Source organism: Ctenopharyngodon idella, chromosome 20 (genome assembly GCF_019924925.1).
Source record: "Ctenopharyngodon idella isolate HZGC_01 chromosome 20, HZGC01, whole genome shotgun sequence".
In the NCBI taxonomy this organism is placed as follows: domain Eukaryota; kingdom Metazoa; phylum Chordata; class Actinopteri; order Cypriniformes; family Xenocyprididae; genus Ctenopharyngodon; species Ctenopharyngodon idella.
Genome location: NC_067239.1, coordinates 33,197,230 through 33,220,210, shown reverse-complemented (window position 1 = coordinate 33,220,210; position 22,981 = coordinate 33,197,230). Strand labels below are relative to the sequence as shown.

The 22,981-nt window shown below is 33.1% G+C and overlaps 1 protein-coding gene across 2 annotated transcripts in view; it reads left to right on the top strand.

The window, feature by feature from the left end:
* The window catches only part of LOC127502406 (polyphosphoinositide phosphatase-like), a 71,443-nt gene that overhangs the window by 40,200 nt on the left and 8,262 nt on the right, over positions 1 to 22,981 (top strand). For both annotated transcript variants that reach the window (XM_051875328.1, XM_051875329.1), the window contains exons 17-22: positions 4,379 to 4,517; positions 10,322 to 10,380; positions 11,030 to 11,177; positions 12,909 to 12,992; positions 15,031 to 15,226; positions 22,762 to 22,856. In XM_051875328.1, coding sequence (XP_051731288.1) covers positions 4,379 to 4,517; positions 10,322 to 10,380; positions 11,030 to 11,177; positions 12,909 to 12,992; positions 15,031 to 15,226; positions 22,762 to 22,856 — 721 coding nt within the window. The remainder of the gene's footprint in view (positions 1 to 4,378; positions 4,518 to 10,321; positions 10,381 to 11,029; positions 11,178 to 12,908; positions 12,993 to 15,030; positions 15,227 to 22,761; positions 22,857 to 22,981) is intronic.

Here is a 22,981-nt window from a genome sequence, read left to right as displayed (position 1 = left end):
TCACGATTAAAATGAGTACAAACAACAATATAATCAAATGCGTCGATCACGAGATATTTCTCACGGAGTTACGACATAACACCCCACAGGCGCTAACTAAAAACAAATATGTAGCTTTTACGTGAGATTTTTCGCTTATAACTTCAAAAAACATGCACAGATTTTAAAAAATGGCACATTATTACTTGCAGTGGATGCTCGCGATTAAAAGGGATACTCGTCGATCAAAGGATAGTCCTCATGGAGGAACGATTTTAAAAATGCCCATTAGGGGGCGACAAAGGCTAAACAAAAAGGCTACTTTGGTTCCATATGCTGTAACGTTTGATTACTTTATGTGATCACCACAAAATTTGATCCAGATGCAGCTCACATGTAGGGGAACTTCACCAAAAAAGAGTTATCCTGAGTTATTGCATATCAAATAAGATATGTAAAATTATATATATTTTTTGTCTTTTATCAGCAGGTTCTCAGCATGAGAATTTAACACTTCTTTAACACTCCAACTGTGCACTACAGCAGCTGTAACTGGTTTAAAATGATACGTTTTTTGGCTTTTTTGAGCAGACTTATGCAATATAATCAAAACGCTTCGCCTGTCAGGTGCTTGACAAGTCCAGAGAGACACGTTGATAATGTTGCAGACACGAACCGAGAAAATGTTATTGAAAGGAAAGGATAAGTAGTTCATTTCTCATGTGATGTCTCTTGTCATTATAACCCGGACACCTTCACCTGCTCTCTGCATGTCATTTACAGACAAAATGGATGTTATTGAGACATTTAACAGCCTCCTTTTCTCTTGTCTGTGAATAGAGGACACCGCGACATCATCTGATTATTATAATTATGATTATTATGGTAATTTTTTTTGTTTTAATTTGTTGTTTTAATTATAAAATTTTAATTGTTTTGTTTAAATTTAAAGAATATTATATAATATTATACTATTTTTATTTATATTAATAAAAAAAAAAAAAATATATATATATATATGTATGTGTGTGTGTGTGTGTGTGTGTGTAAATATTGCACAGGTGTTTAACATTAATTATTATTTTTTTTTTTTTTAAATTCTGAATGATTCATAACATCTAAACCTTAACATATTTTAAATAATAAACAAATAAAGAAACTATACTTTTTATTAATATTTTGAATTAGTTGTTATTTTTATATTTTAGTAAAAGTTTTAGTAATTTAGTTTTGAGTTTGTTTTTGCCATTTTTATTTATTTATTTATTTATTTAAATGTTTATATTCTTTCTACTCTCTATTTTTATATTCTTTGTTTAAATTTAAAAATATTTTATAATATTATACTATTTTTATTTATATTAATAAAAAAAAATATATATATATATATATATTGCACAGGTCTTTAACATTAATTTACTTTTTATTTTTTATATTCTGAATGATTCATAACATCTATACGGTAACATATAATAAATAAGTCATATCTCAATTTATGTATACACACACACACACACACACACACTTTTAAAAAAACTATAGTGTTTTGGCAACTAGATGAAAAAAAATAGATATATTTGTATTATTTAACAATATACTATTTTTTGGTAATATTAAATATTTTTTAAATATTCTTTAAATGTTAAAACTGTTACCCTATAAATTATTAATGATTCATAACATCTAAACATTTTAAATAATTAACAAATAAATCTAAATTATTATAATCTAAATAAATTTTTTATAATATTGTAATATCATTGAGAAACTATAGTTTTTATTAATATTTTGAATTAGTTTTTTTTTATATATATATATATTTTCCATTTTCATTTTAGTAAAAGTTTTAGCAATTTAGTTTTAAGTGTGTTTTTCCATTTATATATAGTTTTTTAACATTTAGTTTATATTTAGTTATTAGTTTATTTGCAGCCTTGGCAACTATCTGATTTATTTTTTTTTTTTTAAGTTTTTGTATATTTCATTTCATTTCAGTTAACATTTATCTAACGAAAATGTTTTTTATGGTTTTAGTTTTAGTTATCATAATTTACCCTCTTATAGCTCTTAATAATAATTTATGCCTAAAGTTATTTTTCTACAACTAATTAAAAAGACTCTGAGCTTTATGATTAAAAATGTTACACTGCAAAAGGGTATTTTTGTCTTGATTTCTAGTACAAATATCTAAAAATTTTACTTGAGATCAAATTGATCTCAAGAATTTCCCTTCGAATTGAGTTTTTCTCACCCCGTTCTTGTTTTAACGAGTCAGAAATCAAGACTTCTTATCTCATGTAATTTCTCATTTCCAGTGAATGTATCTTGATTAAAGAATGTTTAGATATTTGTACTGGAAAACAGAAACACTGAGGAAGAACAGCATGTTTCTTTGGGTTTGACGTCCATTGTGTTTTGCTCAGCTGATGGTCTCTTCTCCACCTGTTTTAGACGATCTTCAGACTCTCTCTGCTTTTCCCTTTATTTTCTCTTTGCTGTATTTTTAGCATCCTCTCATTCAAGGGCTCATTTAAACTGCTTATAAGTTCTCCTGAAATGATTCATCGTCGCACACATGCTGTTCTTCAAGACACTGATGTTATATTTAAAGATTACGAGGGTTGTGTTTTGCTGTTTTTCACCGCAAAGTCAAGAGAAAAATGAAATTGCATTACAAAACGAAGCCTATTTTAGCACCATTAATACTAATAAAGATTGATATAATGTCAATGAAAATGTGAAATCTTTTGAATCGTGAGATTTTGAACACACTGTAGTATCATCAGGCGTTTCCATGTGATGTTTTCTGGGTGAACGACGCTCGTCTTGGTTCTCGTCTCAGCTTTATTTAATTAGAAAGATGCTGAAATGGCCTTGAGGGATAACGAGGAACGAGTCTAATTGCGCTCAGTGCTTGTCGATTAACTCTTCGTTTCAGCGGGCCGCAGCACATGGACAAACTGTGATCACACTTTTATTCTGAAAATAAAGTCTTGGCAGCTGAAAACACTTTTGCATCTGATTGTTTTACTTTTGTTGGTCTCATTGGTGATTTCCAGTCTCTCAACTACTGTTTTAATGTTTTTTTTTTAAATTGGCATCACAAAAATGGTTCATGTTGCTGAAACGTTTGTATTTTGGCTGCGTGCAATTATGATTAAAGGACAAAAATAATTAATATAAAGTAAAACAGCACTTTTCCAAATGAGTAGTTTTTATATAAAATAAAATAAAATAATATTAAATACAATTTAAAAAAAAATACAGTTAATTAAAATACATAATAAAATAAAATACAATATAATAAATTAAAATAAAAAATAAAATTAACAAAAAAAATTAAATAAAATACAAGAATTTACTAATAAGTATGTATGTAAAAATATTTGCTTTGGTTAATGTAACTGTAAAATAATATTAATAAAATTATACGTTAAAGGGCAAAAATAATTAATATGAAGTAAAGCTGCACTTTTCCAAACAAGTAAATAAAATACAGTTAAATAAAAAAAATGAACAAAATATCAAATAAATAATTCAATAAAATAAAAGTATTTAGTAATATATATGTATGTAATAATATTCGCTTTGGTTAAAATGTTTGACAAATGGTTAAATATATTGTAAATGTAAAATAATAATAATAATCATAATAAAATTATATTAAATAACATTATAGAATAAAATAAAATACATTTAAATAAAATAAATAATAAAATAAAATATAGTTAAATAAATTTTAGTTAAAACGTGTGCTAAATGGTGAAATATAATATAATAATAATAATAATAATAAATTATATTAAATAACAATATAGAATTAATAAAATAAAATTAAATAAATTTGTTAAAACATCTGCCAAATGGATAAATGTAAAAAATAATATTGAATACGATTATAAAATAAATATATTACAATTAAAAAAAAAATGAAAAAATGATAAAATATAAAATACATAAACAAAATATAAAATAAATAATTTTATATATATAACTTATTTATTGTAATATAAAAAATATATTGAATGTAGTAAAATTGACTTTGGTTAAAATGTCTGCCTAATGAAATGCAATTGTAAAATAATGATAATAATAATAATAAAATTATATTAAATAACATTATAGAATAAATAAAGCACAATTAAGTAAAAAAATAAAATACACTTTAGGTTAAAACATAAATATAAATATGAAATCAAATCAAACAGAAGATCATGACGCTAGGGTCAAGGTCATGGGTTCGAATCCCAGGTAATACTTAATAAAATATATACCTTGAATGCAATGGATAGTAAAGTAAAAGTGAAGTAAAACAAAATAAAATGCAGCTTAAACTAAGATTTGTCTCAGAGAAGATTTATTTATTATTAATGTGATGTGATGTGTTTGTCTCTCTCAGATGCAGACCGACAGGACGCTATAAACCTGTTCCTGCAGGTCTTCCAGCCGTCCGAATCGAAGCCTCACCTCTGGGAACTGCCCACAGACTTCTACCTTCACCACAGTAACACCATGAGCCTCCCGCTCCAGCGACACAGGTTCTCTACGCTCTACTGCTTACTTCTGTATCTGACTGAGATTTCATGGTGGAAATTATAAGTAAGATCAGCACGCCTCCGAGCACTAGCGCTAGTGATGTTCCCTTAGTAAACAGCACTATGAACAGCTACTGGTTGGTGTTTCATTGCCTTTAAACCGTAAAGCGTGTAAACATCAAGATGGTTTTTCCGTCTCATATCATTGCCGTCTGCAGCTTCTGCCTCTCTGGAGTTTTATTCGTTTATTGCCCTGATGTTAAAGACGTGGTTTGTGCGCCCCGTGACCCAGTTTAGTGTCCTCCAGTCGGACGGCGCGTGGCTTTGTGATGAAGCTTGCATAATGGAGGATGTGACAAAGACCTGCGCTGATGGTTCGACTATTATCAGACACAAAACTGACTGACCTGTTTAAGGAAATTGTACATTCACATCGTCTCTGAAATGACCATATTTGGGTGATCTGAGTTCAACCCTAAATCGCAAGAAAGAAACATGTACTTTTAGTTCCCGTTAAGATTTTTGCATTGATGAAAATGAAACATGTTCACCTCAAATTCTCACTACTGTAATGCAAAAAATAATTGACATTTAAAATTGAAAAGTATATCTACACATTCGTATGCTGTTATATTAGATAAATACTACAGGGCTGTTGAATGCTCGAATCTGATTGGTTGATCAGCGTTCTAAAGGCAGGAACGCACCAAGTCGACGGCGACGAAAGCAGACTGCGGGGTTGGCTCACGTCGGCAGGTCCAAAGTTGCCCTGACACACCAAACCGACGGCCGACAGCCAAGTAGCACGTCCGTTCTGCGCCTGTGCAAGATGAAATGCCTTTCCGTACCAGCAGGTGGCAGTAGCCGAACAGCCAATCAGAATGATCAGATGGCCCGACGGACCTTCGAGGACCAACTTCAGCCGACGGTGCGGAACACATTGAGAAAACTTAGTCGGCCGACGAACAAAAACTTGGTGTTTTCCTGCCTGTGTGCAATTATTTTGCATGGCTAAAGTAGTTCCAGGCAGGTCTTGACCGCATTACAGTTCCATATCACTTCGCCAAATGATTTCAGTCATTTTAAAGGTCCTACAACAGCAAAAGAAACAAAACACACATTGACACAGACCAAGCAAATAAATATAGTAAACAATAGGATGAAAACGACAAATTAGTGTCATGGTTTTTTCCACAAAATACATTATATTGTGTCTTGAAAGCACATCCTCTCTCTCACGCACTGTATGACGTTAGTACGGACACACACTCGCACAGAAATGTGTTGTCAGCGCTGCTCTGACGAGTTAATCAGTAAAATGACTCACCAGCGAAGTAATAACTGTGCGATTCTTGGGGTAGATAAACTTATAGTTTCGTTTCGCTATTAGTAGAGACAGTGCTGCTGTTATTAACAATTATATACTTCTTATAATATTATATGATAAATATATACAGGTGCATCTCAATAAATTAGAATATCATGAAAAATGATATTCAAAAAGTAAAACTTAAATATATTCTAGATTTATTAGACATAAAGTAAAATATTTCCAGACTTTTTTTGTTTTCATTTTGATGATTACAGCTTGCTGCTCATCAAAATCAAAAAATCTGTATCTCAAATTATTAGAATATTTAATTTCGAGTTCTATTAAATGACCATTCTCAGGGTATAAATACTGGGTTTAGGTCAGTAATCCCAACAGCAGTTTGCTGACTTGACAGTTGTCCAGAAGACGATCATCAAGACCCTCTACCATGAGGGTAAGCCACAGAGGGTCACTGCTGAAAGAGCTGGCTGTTCGCAGAGTGCTGTGCCAAAGCATATTCATGGAAAGTTGACTGGAAGGAAAAAGGTGTACAAGTGAAAGGAACGACCGCAGGCTTGAGAAGATTGTCAGGCGAAGCCGATTTAAGAACTTAGGAGAGCTTCAAAAGGAGTGGACTGAAGCTGGAGTCAGTGCATCAAGAGCCACCACACACAGACGTCTTCAGGAAATTGGCTACAACTGTCACAACAAGCCACTTCTGAACCAAAGACAACGTCAGAAGCGTCTTACCTGGGCTAAGGAGAAGAAGAACTGGACTGTTGCTCAGTGGTCCAAAGTCCTCTTTTCAGATGAAAGTAAATTTTGCATTTCATTTGGAAATCAAGGTCCCAGAGTCTGGAGGAAGAGTGGAGAGGCACAGAAACCATGTTGCTTGAAGTCCAGTGTGAAGTTTCCACAGTCAGTGATGGTTTGGGGTGCCATGTCATCTGCTGGTGTTGGTCCACTGTGTTTTCTGAAGTCCACAGTCAACGCAGCCATCTACCAGGAAATTTTAGAGCACTTCATGCTTCCTTCTGCTGACAAGCTTTATGGAGATGCTGATTTCATTTTCCAGCAGGATTTGGCACCTGCCCACACTGCCAAAGGTACCAAAAGCTGGTTCAATGACCATGGTGTTACTGTGCTTGATTGGCCAGCAAACTTGCCTGACCTGAACCCCATAGAGAATCTATGGTCAAGAGGAAGATGAGAGACACCAGACCCAACAATGCAGATGAGCTGAAGGCCGCTATCAGAGCAACCTGGGCTTCATTACACCCGAGCAATGCCACAGACTGATCGACTCCATGCCACGCCGCATTGATGCAGTAATTCATGCAAAAGGAGGCCCAACCAAGTATTGAGTGCATAGAAATGAACATACTTTTCAGAAGCCTGACATTTCTGTTTTTTATTGATCTTATGAAGTGTTCTAATTTATTGAGATAGTGAATTGGTGGGTTTTTGTTAAATGTGAGCCAAAATCATCACAATTAAAAGAACCAAAGACTTAAAGTACTTCAGTCTGTGTGCATTGAATTTATTTAATACACGAGTTCCACAATTTGAGTTGAATTACTGAAATAAATTAACTTTTCCATGACATTCTAATTTATTGAGATGCACCTGTATATATACAGAGCTGGGTAGTAACGGATTACATGTAATCTGGATTACGTTATGCTATTTCATGCATTCTGACTTAATTACACTGTTAAAGAGTTGTGTTCTCATGCTAAACCTGGTCAAAGTTTCAAAACACAAGTTGGACATATGACAGAGTATTTCTGTACCAAATCCACTACTTCGGGTTTCAGTACAGGATTCGGAGAGTTTTTTTTTCGAGTATGGCCTGTATGACATCATGAAAGGGCAGAATTCCTTGTATAGGCACTTCTCCCTGATAAGCGTGCGCAAACACATCACCCAGAGCAAGAGCAAGAGCCGCCCATCAACGCGCTTCATTCGGGATATGGAAGCAGAGAGATTTTTCAACAATGTCCCAATTCAGGGGCTGCACCCTTCGAAGGCTGCATACATCATCGAGGCAGTCTCATTTAAGAAAAATAACTGTTAGATTGCAAAGAAAGAAAGAAATTACAGTATTTTACACCTCACAATGAATATCAGTCAATTTTATTACGGTTACTTTTCTTAAATATGACATCCTTGATGAAGTATTCAGCCTTCAAATGCGACCTCCGGAGGACGCAGCCTCCGAATGAGACGCAGCTCATGTCACCGAAGGAGTGTGTTTTTGGTTGTGAGGGAAAGATTACCTTTTTCAGCTTCCCAAAGAACCCAGCGTTAAGGGAACAGAGGATGAAGTTTGTTTTTCCGGGGCAGCAACGGAGTTGCGCACGTATGTTTGTTTGTTCCCGGGATTTCGGTGATGAATGCTTTGTAAACAAGTCCCAGTTCAGCGCTGGATTTGCAGATCGCGGGTGGTAAAGCTGCATCAGATGTCTGTGTTTTGTTGGCAATCGGCGCACAAGTGCATAAAATGTAAACAACACAAACGTTTGTGTTCCCTTCTTATTTATAATGATGTCGCAGCTAGCAAATGATCTCTACGCAAGAGCTGCGCGCGCTCGTGACTCTTTAGCTCCGCCCACGGCACTGACGGCAGACACGCCTCCAGGAGCTCGGCTTTTTTCGAAAAGACTCGGTTTAGCGTATCTATCTTTTATAAATATGATAAAACAAAAGACTTTTCGGAGATATGAAGGATGCAATATTACTCTATATGTACTCAAGATTAACATGAGATTGGCAGAAACTGTGTGTGAAACCCCCCCCCTTTAATAATAATAATAATAATAATAATATATGAAATATAGATGAAATATTTGATGTAGCAGTGATATTGCTGTGAATTTCATGTTTTTCAATATTTGTTTTTGTAATGTTGCTGTTTTCTAAATGTACTTAATTTTAAGTAAATATGTTTTAAAATCAGATGATTTTGTTTTATTCAGTGTATCAGCAAACACTAACAGGTACATTAGTGTTAGTATTTTGAAGTATTAACTGTCCATACATTGCACTTTAAAAAGGATCTGTTGAGGCTCTTGTTGCTGAATAGAATATATTTTTTGGAATATATTTTTTCTTTGTATCTGTCAAAATAGTACAAGATTATCCTACAATATATGTGACATCAAATAAGGGTTAGCACAAAAGTAATCTAAATGTAATCCAAAAGTAGTCAGATTACCTCACCAAAAATGTGTAGCCTAAGAGATTATATTACTGATTACAAATTTTGTCATGTAATTTGTAATCAGTAACTGATTACAATTCATAAGTAATCTACCCAGCTCTGTGTGTGTAGATAAACACTACCAGTCAAAAGTTTGGACACATTACTATTTTTAATGTTTTTGAACGAAGTCTCTTATGCTCATTAAGGCTGCATTTATTTCATAATAAATACAGAAAAAACAATAATATTGTGAAATATTATTACAATTTAAAATTATGGTTTTCTATTTTAATAAACTTTAAAATAAATTTATTTCTGTGATCAAAGCTGAATTTTCAGCATCATTACTCCAGTCTTCAGTGTCACATGATCCTTCAGAAATCATTCTAATATGCTGATTTATCATCAGTGTTGGAAACAGTTGTGCTGCTTAATATTATTTTATAACCTGTGATACTTTTTCAGGATTCTTTGATGAATAAAAAGTTAAAAAATATCAGCATTTATTTAAAATAGAGATCTTTTGTAATAATATACACGACCGTTCAAAAGTTTGGGGTCAGTCATTTTTTTTCTTTCTTTTTTTTTTAAGAAATGAATACTTTTATTCAGCACGGATGTGTTAAATTGATAAAAAGTGATAGTAAAGATTTATATTGTTAGAAAAGATTTATATTTTGAATAAATGCTGTTCTTTTTAACCTTTTATTCATCAATGAATCCTGAAAAAAGTATCACAGGGTCCAAAAAAATATTAAGCAACACAACTGTTTCCAACATTGATAATTGAGCATCAAATCAGCATATTAGAATGATTTCTGAAGGATCATGTGACACTGAAGACTGGAGTAATGATGCTGAAAATTCAGCTTTGATCACAGAAATAAATTATATTTTAAAGTATATTAAAATAGAAAACCATAATTTTAAATTGTAATAATATTTCACAATATTATTGTTTTTTTTCTGTATTTATTATGAAATAAATGCAGCCTTAATGAGCATAAGAGACTTCGTTCAAAAACATTAAAAATAGTAATGTTTCCAAACTTTTGACCGGTAGTGTGTGTAATATATATAATATATATATATATATATAAGTTTTTTGTTACACTGCCCTTTACTAAACAGTACTGAGGTAATACCATGGTACATTGATGTGATGTTCATATACTTCCATATTATATAGTAAAACAATAGTTACCCTGGTGCAACTTCCCAAAATAACATGGTGTCACTATTGTACAGTTTCATGGTGTTTCACGTCCTCTTGATGTTTTTCTCTTGCAGTTACACGCACTGGTGGTCTGACGGAGTGCTGACGTACCTCCCGTTACCGTATGATGAAGGTGATCACTTTATACAGCCATAAAGAGAGCGATATGAAAGATGTGTGGTTACATATTAACTACAAACATTGTGCCAAACCCTAGCGAGCCCCTCGCTGTCTATATAGGCAGTCGGTGTCCTGATCGAATGGAAGTTCATGAGTGACTGATCGGAAACGCTCAGTGACTTGATGATGGTCATTCACGTCCTGCTCACGTGAAAGGCACTCATAACTGACATCAACTTTACACTGCACACAAATAGCATATACAGTCAAACCAAAAATTATTCAGACATTTTTGATATATTTTTACTAGTGGGTGCAGGACACTATAGTTCATTTCTGTAAGTGAGGATAGCAAGTAAACTGTGACATATTATGCCCAAAACTTCTTCATACAGTGGACTACCAGTAAAATTGACAACAATTTGGAACCAAAAATTATTCAGACACTTTGACCTGACCATGTTTTGCTGAAGTGTTATCTGACATAATTAATCTGACACAGTTTAACTCTGAGATCTTGTCATATTTTATTACCATCTTTTTAAACTATAGTGAATAAACTGAATTAATGAATGAAATGTTTGACTGTTTTGGTTGCTGGTGTAACTGGAGTTCTGTGTGTTGAATCATAAAGATTTTCTGAATGTTTTCATCCATTTCAGCCCAGTGTGAGAACAACAGAAAGAAGGTTGTGGTGAAGCGTGTGAACAGATATGACGAGAGCATCGACATCTACACAGAGTTTTTCAAGCCGTACGAGCTCACTTCATTCGACGACACTTTTAGTATCGCCATGACTAACTCCGCAAGGTCAGCGCTGACACATCTTTACATGAACACATGCTTCTCCACAGGTGCTTTTCATGCTGTACTTACATGTCACATTTTATATATATATATATATATATATATATATATATAGATAGATAAATATACAGTACTGTGCAAAAGTCTTACGCACGTCAGTATTTTAACCCCCAAAAAATGAGACAAGACAAACTAAATCCAGAAGAACTGTGGCCGTGTTTTAAACGCAAAGGGTGGTTCATTTGATTTAGTTAATAGAAGTTAATTGATATTTTTGAAAGTATCCTCACTTTACAGCATTTTTACACAAGTGCCTAAAACTCTTCATAGTACTGTGTCTTTGCAGGAAGGATTCTTCAAGGATTCTTCTGGATTTAGTCTGTCTCAGTTTCATCTGTTTCTTCATGTAATCCCAAACGGATTCGATGATGATCAGATCTCCGTGTGGAGCACCGACTGTTGTCAGACATCCGTGTGCATACAAAAATCTCACTGGATTATTACAATTAATGGCAAAATGAATGATTGAAAATGTGAACTGATATTTCCTACTGACACACTACAGCAAAAGATATAAATAACTGGCTTAAAACCCTTTTTTGGGAGTGAAAATACTGATGTGCCTAAGACTTTTGCACAGAACTGTATATATATATATGTATATATATATATAAAATGTGACATGTGAGTACATATATACTTAAGGAAATAACTCAAATAAAATATTTATGTATTTTTTGTTTATTTAAATGAATATTAAGGTAAATATTTACTTATTTAAATGAATACTAAATATAAATTTAAATATTAAAATAAATAATTATTTATTAGTTTATTTTTTGTATATTATTTGTTTAAATGAATATTCAAGTAAATATCTAATATATATCTAATAAATATCTAAATATCTATATTTAAGTAAATATTAGGTAAAGTAAATATTGATTATTTGTTTATTTTTGTGTGTTTATTTGTTTAAATGAATATTCAAGTAAATATCTAATAAATATCTATATTAAAATATTTAAGTAAATATTAGGTAAAGTTTGAATTAATTCCTAAGTAAATGTTGATTTATTTGTTGATTTTTTTTTTTTTTTTTTTTTTTGTTTATTTATTTAAATGAATATTCAAGTAAATATCAATTTAAGTATTTAAAGGGATAGCTCACCCAAAAATGAAAATTATCCCATGATTTACTCACCCTCAAGCCATCCTAGGTGTATATGACTATCATCTTTCAGACGAACACAATCTGAGATATATTTAAAAATATCCTTTGTCCTCCAAGGTTTATAATGGTAGTGAATGGTGGCCCAAATTCTGAAGACAGAAAAAATGCATCCATCCATAAAAAAATGAATCCATACGACTCCAGGGGGTTAATAAAGGCCTTTTGAAGCGAATTGATGCGTTTGTGTAAAATAAGTATCCCTATTTAAAACTTTATAAAGTAAAATAATGAGCTTCCAGCGCAACAGCAATGCGCATTCGTCGTACGTCCAAAAACCGATAACTTCCGCAACGTAGAACACAATGCCACGATGTACTATCCGTTGTAGTTGTGGCGTAGTGTAGAACGTCATGGCATTGTATTCTAAATCACGGAAGTTATCGGTTTTTGGACGTACGACGAATGCGTATTGCTGTCGTGCTGGAAGCTCCTTATTTTACTCCATGAAGTTAAAAAAAAGATTCATATTCATGCTTTCTCTTTAATGTCTTTTATTTTAGGGAGTTCATGCCGAAGACCGTCGGGCTCGATCCCAGTCCGTTTACTGTTCGCAAACCAGATGAGAGCGCAAAGTCTGTGCTGGTGTGAGTTTGAGATATTTGCTCTGTAATTTATTAAGTGCATGGTCCTCTTTATTGTTAGAAAAGCTGTTTTCACCATGTTTTTGTGTGACGTTTAAAAAGGACTTATTCTGCTTTTTTCCATGTTCATCTTTTTAGTGTGTAATGTTGCTTTTTGAGCATGAAAAAGCTCTGCAAAGTTCCAGTTCTTCTCTATATCAGTGTCAGTGTTTCTGAACTCCCTTGTAGTCTTGAGTTTTCTTCACAATATTCCTCATTTAAATAATTCATATGCAGAATAAAGGGGCGGGGCCTGATGAGTTAGTTAGTAGTGTGTTGAAACTGGCGGTTATGGTGAGGGGCGGAACATTTCCCAAACACCAATCACAACACACTGCTCCAGCCGACCAATCAGAGCACATTGTGCTTTTCAGAAGGAGGGCCTTCATAGAGACAGGAACTAAACAGAGCGTTACTGACAGACTGGGAAGCGAGGAGCTGCAACAATGGAGAATATGTGAAAAATAATATGCCCTCTTTAAGAAGAACACAAACCAGACAGTGACCCTTTCTGCTGGAAAACCAATCACTGATTTGACACACGCTTGCCTGCATGTGCTCATGTTTTCTAGCGTGTGAATATTTAGCGTGCAGCAGCAGCTGTCTGATGTTGTTCAGGTGTGAACGGGAATCTCACAGGTCGACATTATGTACTTGAAAACAAGTTGATTTTTGCTTTAATATGCATTTATATTATAAATATTCAGATCCATGTGGCCTGAGCCCCTGTTCCCAGCACTGTTTCCTGCAGGATTTTGTTTTCACGGCCACTCAAAAACAATGATGCCGAATATATAATCAGGAGCACCGCTGCTGAATCTCCAATGGCAAAAACAACAATTTTTTGAGCATAAGAGATTTCTTTCAAAATCTTACTGATCCCAAATGTTTGAATGGCAGTGTACTGTAGATGGTTTTTAATTGAGTCTTAAAATATTCCTTTATTACACATCATTTATAAATAGAAATCCAGCTACGTGCTTTTATTAATCTTCTTATCTGAGTCTAGAGGCGCACGTGTGTCTGCTGTATAAAATATATAATGTCTAAGAACTTCTCAAGACATGATTCACATGGTCGGAGGCTCTGAATGTCTATTAACGGTAATAGACCTTAATCAGGGTAGCGGCGTATTTAACAGGAATAAAAACGAGGCTGTGAAGGATAGAATACAATGGATTGTACTGTTGTTTAACAACAATCTGATTGTTCAGCTGCCAAAAAAAAGTTCAGTAGACAAAATCTCCTTAAAACAGCTTTGAAAATTAGGCTCACACTTTCAGAGCAGTTCGCAATCAGTGAATACCACAGATTTATGCCAAGTGACTGCCGATTGCTAATGATCTAATGACTACTGTTGATAAATTATAACATTGTTTACCTTATGGTGTTTGTATCGCCTACAAAACTCGTCACCTTTCAGAGAAATTCGCCATTCTAATTAGCGCAGCTTCTTTGTATACAGGGGTAACCGTTATATTTCTGCTGCATAAGCGCCATGTACTGTCGGAGAGTGAATTTGAATTTTCTTTTAGCCCATAGCAAAAATTGAGATATTTTTACGCAGCGTACTTGCGGTTTTTGTTAACCAGTGGAGTAGAAATATAATCATTGATAATTTTCACATCCCTTCTCTTAAAAAAAGTGGTTTAAAGGCTAAAATGTGAGATTTATCATTTTTTTGTTCTGTCAGAACCTGCATTTGAACTGTAAAGTTGTTTAAATCATGTTTTTTTACAGTAATTTTACATTTTAGGATGTTACCATAGATATTGCCCATATTATGTAGGTCCTAAAAAGCCTTAAATTTAATTTTAAACACCGATACCCTTGTTCAGTACATTGATTAACATTGTCGCAAGACACGGCCTTCTTGCAGCTTTCGTATTCAAATCGGCTCTTATAGTGTTCTGCATGAATGTGAAAGGCAAGGATGAGTTGGATTTTGATGCATTTTGTGGCCGTTGAATTTCTTTCTCTTGGTTTGTGTCGGTGTTTGCAGTAACAAGTCCAGTAAGGAGGACGCGGTGTTACAGAGGAAGACAGCCGCCAGCGCTCCTCCTCCTCCCACTGAAGAGCAGATCTCCAGCAGTTCTGAGGATGACTCTGAGGATGACCGCGAGGATGACGGGACCGTGTCCCAGCGCTCTACGCCAATCAAACTGGCCGAGCTGAGCGACAGCATCCGCACACATGAGGTACGACATCCGTTTCCTATTAAACTTTACACATAATTCAAGCGCATGACTGTAGCTGCCGCAAAAATGAAAAGTCAAGTAAAGTGCATTGCATTGTGGGATACAGTATTATACCTACAGATAATTAGGGGCCAAACACCAAAGGTGCGTAGGCACCTATTGCATCCAATGGTGTTGTTCTTCTTCCACTCTGGAAGTCTATGGCGGCCCAGAGAACCGCTTGCGGGAAAGTTATGAAATTTGGCACACTGATAGAGGCCGGTCTCAACATTAACCACACTGATTTTGGAGTCTCTAAATCAATGCCTCTAGTGCCACCACCTGTCCAAATTTTCACTCATGTTTAACCAAAAGGGTTAGAAACAAATTCCCTTTTCCTCTGATTCCTTGGCTCAAGACAATTCGATTGCACGTCAAAATTTTCCTGCCATTTTGAATTTTCTGAAAAACCTACTTTTTCTAACTCTAGGACGTTGTTCCGATTTTCACGAAAATTTAACCAGATCATATTCAATGCCTAATGCAAGTTGATTGTCAAACCATTTTCGAAAAACATGTGAACGAATTTTACGTAGCGCTTGTGAAAATAGACTTAAGGCTCTATCTCCTCAGCGCTTTCTCGTATTCAGACCAATATTGGTCCATGTCATCACAAGCATGACCTGAGATGACATGCTGCGTTTTGGCGCAGCATCACCTACTGGTCCGGAGATAGGAAAAATGGCTAATTTTTGCTTCTGAACGGTTTGTCCAAAATCATATAAGTGGTTAGATCTCGTTAGATTCAGGGCGTCATGTCGAACGATATTCAGTTTTCCCATAGCGGCCATTTTGGGCATCAGCCATTTTGAATTTTGTCGCAAAATGCTGTATTTTACAAACGCATGAAACTCGTTGTGGATCATCGGCACGATGCCCCGAAGGAGTCTGAGAAGTTTCGGACTAGCGCCACCTAGTGGTGAAAAAAAAATATTTACATGCATATAACTATGTGGTTGACTTATTTTCATGGGAGTCATCTCCTTGGATTCCCTTGAATCTTTGCCGAGTCCAACAATACCAGAATTTCGCCTTTTGGTTAGTGCAATGTTGTGATTTAGCAATTAAACAACATTCGTGAATATTTTCGAAACCGCCGATGAGACAAAACCAGTGTGGGAAAATCAGAAACATAGGTCGTTGACTAAACGCTAATGATCAAATGTCAAAATTTTGATAGTATGTGGCAAAAAAATGCAGTCAAAGTCAGGTGTGGGTAATTTTTTATGTGTTCATACATATAAATGTCTATAACTCCTAAACAAAATGAGATATTTTCACCAAATTTGACACGCTTATGTATGGAGGACACACAAAATAAGTGGTGGGGCTGCGCCACTTGGTGACACTATAATTGAATAAAACATGAAATTGTCTCTAAATACAGTACCGTTGGTCTGATTTACTTCAAAATTGACATGCAGTGTCTTTGTCTCAGTTGCTACCATAGTCCATCATGAGATTGGTGGTCTTCTGCTAGCCTCCTTGTTTGTTTCTGTTGTGCTTGGCTCCTGCTTGCAGCTATATTTAGTGTTGGTTTTCTACATGCATACTGCATACTAAAAAATAGTATGCAGTTTGCCACTGTGGACCTTCAGGTTCATTCAGCAAAACGGGTAAAGAAAGTTTCCAGTGTCAAGCGGTTTTGATCTGAGATGACTGGAGCGTTTGGGTGAATTGGTCTCAGCCAGGACCGGTGAGGGTTTCATTAGTTCTGGAGTGGTTCTGCTTGATGGATGACGGTGAAATACAGCAGATGATCTACTCTAGGGTCTTTGAATGGCCAGATGGAGGCCAGAAGGGTGGCATTAAAAGTCAGGGTGTCCTCAGTGTGGAAATGAGTCTGTGTCGGCGGGAGATTGAGTTTGAGGAAGGGAGTTCTTAGCAACAAAACTGCTTCCGTAGGAGATCTTCTCAAAAATTATGATTGGAAATGTGAGTGATATGAGCGAACTGAGCTGAACAATGTAGTTAATATAGAATTGACTCTTTATTTAGTTCCAGACTGTTTCTAGTTTATGCATGTGAACAGTCACATGCCTTCAGGTCATGTCAGAATGATCGCACATTAATAGTAATATCATAATTACCAGTAGGAAACTCTGGATTTTCTTTCTAAACTTTGGGGTGAATCATGGCGGATGCTGATTGGATCATAATTAAGTTGTTTGTGAATGTTTTCTGTGCAGTTAACTTGAATTAAATGATCTTCCCAACCCTAGTATCCATACAGCCGAATCTGTGCAGATTAATTAATCTAATCTAATCTAATCTAATGAAAAATTACGCCGAAAAAATCATTTAAAGTCATTATTGCGTTAAACGAGAAAAGCATCAAATAGAAATGACAAAAAGTAGCTTTAGAAAGAAACGTTTTTATTTGATACAATTTATTACACATAAACTTTAAGGCTTCAACGGCCGTGATTTTTTTTTTTTTTTTTTTTTTTTTTTTTTTTTCCAGAAGCTGCATCTGAGTTGGTATTTAGATATAATTACAGATTAAAACAGTTTGATTACCAACATTCTTCAAAATATCTTCTTTTAAGTTCCACAAAAGAAAGAAAGTCACGTTGGTTTAAAATGACACAAGGGTGAGTTAATGTAAATGAACAAAATTTTAATTTCTGTGCAAACTATCCACAAAACATGATTTTTTTTAATTTATTTTTTTATGAAATGATACTCTAAATGAGAAACTAAAACTGCCAGTAGGTGGCGGTAAATGTCTAAATGAGTAAGTCTTTGCCTGCGTCTCAATGTGCATACTATCCATCCTAAATAGTATGTGACATTAATCATTTTCAGTACTATTTTAGGGTGGGTAGTATGCACATTGGGATGCAGGGATTGAGTCATTTATTCATTTGATTTGTTCAAACGGCTGATTCATTCAGGAATGAAGTAAATGGCTCTCTTTATGAGTGAGTCATTGAATCATTGATTCACCCGATTGATTTGCTCAAAACACGGATTCATTTAGAAATGAAACATGCTTCATGTTCATCAATTAACTGTATGAAATGTAAGATGAACTACGTAGGTCTGGGGTGGGGCGGGTGCGTTAATTGTGTTAAATCATTTTAATCATGTTATTGTTCCATAACTAATGAATTTAATTAACAAGTTAAATCGTCAGCCCTAATATTACTCTCAACTCTTAAGTATGAGCACTAATAAGTGATTTCTGAGTATGAACAGTGGATTCTCCTGTCTGTTTTTCTCTCTCTCGTCGTCCTCACTCTATAATATTTAAGCGAGTGTAGGCTGTTTTCATGGGCTTTGTGTGAATCTGAATCTGTCCGCAGATGCCCTCGCTGAACAATACGCCCTGATCCGCTCTTTATTAATTCTCCGCCGGGATTCTGATGATGCCGTAATCGGGTTTATATCCCAGAGAAATGTACTGTAGCTGACGTTACCTTGGCCTGAGGAAACATCAACCTTTCAACTTGTTTTCCTAGAATTTTTCCTGTTGCATCTGTAGTTTCAGTTTGTCAATTTGTAACCCATGAATAATGTTAACTAACTGACACAGTGCTGCTCATAATGCAATGCAGAGAGAAGAAAACTTGAAAAATATTTATAAATTGCAAAATATCATGATAAATTTAAGTAATTTGTGATTATTTGTTTATTTTTGTCCATTATATGCCTTCTAAAATCAGTCAAACTCTTGTAAATGTTTCGCTTTAGTGAGACGAACAGATTGCAGTCAATATTAATGAAATCTCTGACTTTTTTTGCATGTTTAAAAACTGTTTTTTTATTATTATTATTTATCAATGTATGAATGCATTGTAAAAATGTACGTATATCAATTATTTATTTGAAAATTTTTCTATTTTTTATATTTTAATGGGTTAATTAAAAGTTGATCAAAATGCATATCCAATTAATTGAATTCATAAAACTTTATATATATATATGTGTGTGTGTGTGTGTGTGTGTGTGTGTGTGTGTGTGTGTGTGTGTGTGTGTGTGTGTCATAAAAATATACATGTATCAATTATTTCTTATTTATATATTTTTTTAAATGATACAATTATTATTTATATTTTTAACAAACTTTAACAATTTATATATATATATATATATATATATCAATGCATTGTAAAAAAATATACATATATCAATTATTTCTTATTTATATATTTTTTAATAATATAATTATTTATATTTATTCTTATTTTTATGTTCATTAAACTCTAACAATTATATTTATATAGTAAAAAAATACATAGATCAGTTATTTCTTATTTATATATTTTTAAATAATACTATTATTATTTATATTTTTTTTTATTTTTATATTCATTAAACTTTAACATTTTATATATATATATATATATATATATATATATATATATATATAATTGTAAAATATACATATAAATTATTTCTTATTTATATATTTTTTAAATAATAAAATTATGTATACATTTTTTTCTTTATATATATATATATATTTTTTTATAGTATTTCATATTTTATAATTTTGTGTTGCATATATGTGTGTGTGTGTGTATGTATATGTGTATATATATATATATATATATATATATATATATAATAAACATTATAGAATTTTTTTATTTTATTTATATTGGCATGTTTCACGTTGGACGGTTTCTAATGCATTCAGCAGTTCAAACTCTCTCGGACCGACGGTCTTTTGTCTCTCGGAGCGAGCGAATGACTCAAGGTTTCTGCCATGTTTCCATGCCAACAAGGCCATTTGGATTTATTTACCTTGAGAGACACTGAAGGAGGGATTGAGGGACAGAACGGAGGGATGGAAGGAGAGGGATTTTAATGGATGGTAGATGAATGAATGAGGACACGCTCTGGACTTTAATGAATAACATAAATACAGACGCTTCTCCTCTCTTTTAATGGTTTAATTCTTCTGGATTCAGTTTGAATATTTTTGAATTCCTTTTTTTAATGGTTACATTAAATTTTATCAAAAGCATTTCTAATTTAAAAAATTAATAAATTAATAATAAACCAATTTTTTCTGTATGATGGTGTTCATAATTCATAATGAATTATTTTCAATCTGGAGTATCTGTGTTCACACTTGTGTTTGATCTGGATTTTATGGTCCGTTTGCGTATCGGTTTGTTCGGTTTGTGTGTTTTTTTTTGTTGATCTCATGCCACATTCATGCATAATGTGTTTGGCAAAGGCTTCATCATAACAGTGAGCTGCTCGGATTGAGATGTCATGTGATGTGATGTAATGAGCATCCAGTTTACTCGTGATTTATGAGCGTTAATGTATGCATACGGATGTGTCGGTGTTTCCGAAATGTTTCCAGCCGTTCTGGATTACATTAGGACGGTACAAACTGAAGGATGGAGATATTAATCAGTATGTGCTGATGTGTTTGTCACACTGACCTGTTGACATGACTGGATGAATGTGTGCCAGAGACTGTTTGTCAGGTATCAAACACACACACACACACACACACACACACACACACACACACACACACACACACACACACTCGTGTGTGAGTCAGTGAAGGCAGTGTTGTGTGTCAGGAGGAGAGTATGGACTGATGTCAGGCCATATTCCATCATGTTACTTGAGGTTTCCTGCACTAAAAACAGGTAAATATATCTGCAGGTATATATATATATATATATATATATATATATATTTTTTTTTTTTTTTTTTTATGGGTTTTTTTTATAAAAAATTTTTATTTCATCTGCTCAAAATAACAGTAAAAAAATAAAATAAAATAAAATAAAAAATGAATAAAAAATATAGATATAATAAAATAAAATATATATAAAAATTATAATAAAAATAATTAAAACTGGTCAGTTACACCGAAGAGTAAATGACAGAGATACAGAAAACAAATATTTGATTTTTTTTATGATATATATATATATATATATATATATATATATATATATATATATATATATATATATATTAGGGCTGTAAACGTTAAAAAATTACTTTAACGCGTTAAGGATTTTTTTGAATTAATCGCATGCATTAACGTGTATATATAAATAGAAAAAAATAAATAAATAAATAAATTATATATATATATAATTTTATATTTATATATATTTTTTTTTATTGATTTGTTTGCTTTTTGTTTTTCTTTTTAGAAAAATCATTTATTTTTTCAGTTTTCTAACTTTTTAATCTTTTATTTTTATTTTTGGATTATTATTTTTTTTTAATACTTTTTCTTTTTGATCTTTATTTATTTATTATTTCTCTTTTTTTTGTCTTTTTATTTGTTTTCGTTTGGTTTTTCTTTTTGCAAAAATTATTTTGTCCTGTTTTTTATCTTTCTTTTTATCTTTTTATTTATTGTTCTTTTTGGATTTTTGTTTTATATATATATGTCTTTTTATTGATTTGGCTTCTTTTGGTTTTTCATTTTGGAAAAATCATTTATTTTTTCAGTTTTGTGAACAAATAAAAAACAGAAATAAAAAATAAATAAGTTTTAAAAACGTATTCATTTTTTATTTCTCTGTTTTTTTTTTATTTGTTTTCTTTTGGCTTTTCTTTTTGGAAAAATTATTTTTTCAGTTTTCTATCTTTTTTATCTTTTTATTTTTGTTTTTGGATTTTAATTTTTTTTATATACTTTTTTTTAATCTTATTTATTTATTCTCTTTTTTTTTTTTTGGTTTTTTTTTTTTTTTTGGTTTTTCATTTTGGAAAAATCATTTATTTATTCAGTTTTAAGAGCAAATAAAAAATTTCTCTGGTTTTTTTTTTTTTGGTTTTTCTCTGTGAATTTTTTTTCTTTTTTTTTCCGTTTTTATCATTTCTTTTTATCTTTTTATTTATTGTTCTTTTTGGATTTTTGATATATTTTTGATATATTTTATTAACATGCAGCATATCATCATAAAACACGTATATGATCTTCAGTCTGTGTTTTGTGTTTCTGTTCTCTCACAGTGACTCCACTTCAGTTCTTCATAGTTTTCACTGTGTTATTCCCGAGCGGAGCTTCATTTCTCATGCGTGAGATCTCGGCTCCTACGGCTCACGTGGACGGGTTTCGCTCACATACGCGTTCGTCTCGTGTAGACGGCGGGGTAAACGACTGATGAAATATTTAAACGTGAAAAACCTCATTACCTGCAACACTGTAATTACACTGGTGCGTTTGTGTGCGGCGCGTGAAACCGTCACATCAGTCACATCTCGAGTTTAATTAATATGCGTACGAGTGAAAACGCGCCACATGCCCTGCGGAGGGAAACACCATCACAAACACACTCGTCAAAACTTCAGCCGGTTACGTAACGCTTCACTTCTTCAGTGTTTGATGTGTTTGGGCAGTTTCTGCTGCTTTAAACACAGTGTCAATGTTGAGATGAATGAACAATTGCATACATGCATATGGAAGAAAATCAAATAAACAGAGTAAAGAATGAAGTAAGAATGTTCGGTCGGGTTGAACTTTAGCTGAACTCTGTGTGACCTCTGACCTTTGACAGGACCAGCCACAGCAGCGTCTGCCGCCCATGAGAGAGACGTACGGCCTGAATCTGCTGGCGAATCCGCCGGATGAAGACATCCTCATATACCACCGGTCAGAAAACTTCATCAACTCTCTTGCTTTTACTGTGACGGATTCATCAGTTCATGCTACAGGATCTGAAAAATTCATTTTACATTACATTTTAAAAGATTGATTAAATTGTCAAAGTATTATGC